At 48.7% G+C, this 2,428-nt stretch overlaps 1 protein-coding gene across 1 annotated transcript; it reads left to right on the top strand.

The window, feature by feature from the left end:
- Positions 1–8: 8 nt before the first annotated feature.
- Positions 9–2,428, top strand: LOC108299210 (orphan sodium- and chloride-dependent neurotransmitter transporter NTT5-like). The gene is made up of 3 exons (XM_017521545.1): positions 9–59; positions 484–643; positions 1,577–2,428. The coding sequence occupies exons 2-3, from the start codon at positions 501–503 to the stop codon at positions 1,806–1,808; spliced, it is 375 nt and encodes a 124-aa protein (XP_017377034.1). The 5' UTR covers positions 9–59; positions 484–500; the 3' UTR covers positions 1,809–2,428.

Here is a 2,428-nt window from a genome sequence, read left to right as displayed (position 1 = left end):
TGTTACTCCGCTCCAGGACAACTTCTCTTTCTACAGGAAACATACAAAGCTGCTCATAGGTACTCTGACTGAGGCCCTGCCCCTCACAATGACCCTGACCCCTGACACCATTGGGACTTTTTTTTTTTTTTTTTCGAGACAGGATCTCTGTAGCCCAGGCTGGAGTGCAGTGGTATGATCTCGGCTTACTGCAGTGTGTGCCTCCTGGGTTCAAGTGATCCTCCCACCTCAGCCTCCTGAGTAGTTGGGACCATAGGCATGTACCACCATGCCCAGCTAAGTTCTGTAGTTTTTGTAGAGATGGGCTTTTGCCATGTTGCCCAGGCTGGTCTCAGACTCCTAGGTTTAAGTGATCTGCCCACTTCGGCTTCCCAAAATGCTGGGATTACAGATGTCAGCCGCCACGCCTGGCTGTGACCTCTACCTAGCCCTTGTCACTCAGCCTGACTTCTAACCTTGACCCAGATCTAACGTTTTCTCCAGTGGGACTCTCGACGCTCATGTTTATGTGTGGCCACTTCTTCATTCGACCTTCAGGGATCTACTTCATCAGACTGCTGTCTGAACACTGGATAGTCTTCCCCATCATTGTCATCGTCACATTGGAAACCATGGCTGTATCCTGGGCCTATGGGGCCAGGAGGTGATGTCCTAAGAAGCATGGGACTAAATCCCACTAGTGTGACATAGGGGCTCTTAATTTCAGGGCCTTCTGGGAAATCTTTTTATTCATTCATCCATCTTCACATGTATCTTGGGTGCTGCATATATGTCATCAGGGATAGGGACAATGAATAAAAAAAGTATTCCTGTTTGCAGAAAGCTTACATTCTAGTGGTCTAGAGAGACAATAACCAAATTAGCAAAGAAAGAATAAAAACGTTGAGAATAAATATAATTGATGGGAAAAATCGAAGGGTGAGGTCAGATGGCCCACAGTGGGAGTGTGTGTGGGCACCAATCCAGACAGAACTTCAAGGAGGGCCTTTCCGGTAAGGTGACATGTGAGCAGACTCCTGAATGACAGGAGGGAGGGAGTCATGACAAGATTTTGAGGCAGAGTGCTCCCTGCACGGAAACAGAAAACAGAGGAAGCATAATGCTTGGCGTTTTTGAGAAACAAGGAAGTCAGAGTGGCTGGAATAGAAGACATTAGGAGGTGATCCTAGAGAAGTAATGGGGGCCAGGCCATGAAGGATTTCTCCATGTGGGTCAGGGTGGTCTTCAACTCCTGATTTCAGGTGATCCACCCACCTCGGCCTGGGATTACAGGCGTGAGCCACCACACCCAGTGACATTCTTATATTTATAGGACGAAGGAAAGAGATTTGGCCTTTCTCCTGAGGGCATTGGATACCCATGGAAGGTTCTTGAGCAGGAGAGGGGTGTTTGAAAAATTTTCTTGGATTGGAATAAAGACAGACTGACTAGGGAGAAGAGAGAGGATGAGACTTTCGATGAAACAGGAGATTATAGATACAACAGAATGTTTGAAAGATGCCAAGGTTGGGCTGGCCCTGCCTCCAAGGTGGTAAGGCCTGACTGGGCATCCCACAATCTGGTGGCCCTTCCCCAGGTTTCTCGCAGACCTGATGACCCTGTTGGGCTACCCCGTCTCTCCCATCTGTGGTTGGCTGTGGCTCTGTGTGTGTCCAGTTGCGCTGCTAATCCTGTTTGTGACCATGACGGTTGATCTCTGTAAGCAGCCCATCACCTATGTGTCCTGGGACTCGAGCACTGTGAGCTTCCCCTGGGACCCAGAACCCCTTTGGGAGTGGGGGCCAGACCTTTCAACTCACTTATGGTGAAAGAGCCCAGTCAGCTCATTCTCTTCCTGCCTGAAGACTCATTCTGCCTTGGTTCCCCACCCGCCCTTCCCCTTCACAACTCTTCCTCTTCTCTTTGAGACTTTGATATTCTGAACCTTTTTCTCCATCTCTCCGCAGTCAAAAGAGGTGCTTCAACAATACCCAATATGGATACTGCTCTTGATGCTCACCATTTTTGCCATTGTCATCCTCCCTGTCCCTGCATACTTGGTATACTGTCTCACACACGGGATTCCCTTCAGGACCAAGAGCGGAGATGGGCCTGTAACAGCCTCCTCATCCCGACCCCTAAGTGATGAGCTAACACCCAGTGAAGGTGATGTTCAAAAGGAAGAAATTCTACAAGGTGATGAAACAAAGTATCCATCAACCTGTCATGTGACTTCCTAACTTCATTCATTTGGCTTCACATCACATGTCCCTCAGAACATCCAATAGGCAACTCTTAATATCAGCTTGCAACTGTTGATGTCCCTGGATCCAGAACCACTGTTACTTCCAAAAGGAGGGGCATTCTTTGGGGAGTTCATGGGGTCTGACTTCACAGTCCCCTCCTGGGTCCCATCTTCCCTGGTTACCACCATCATTGTGTTTTCCCA

This window comes from Cebus imitator, unplaced genomic scaffold (assembly GCF_001604975.1).
Source record: "Cebus imitator isolate Cc_AM_T3 unplaced genomic scaffold, Cebus_imitator-1.0 Scaffold2852, whole genome shotgun sequence".
NCBI lineage: Eukaryota > Metazoa > Chordata > Mammalia > Primates > Cebidae > Cebus > Cebus imitator.
The sequence above is the reverse complement of the archived record's forward strand: the minus strand, read 5'-3'. Positions and strand labels throughout refer to the sequence as shown.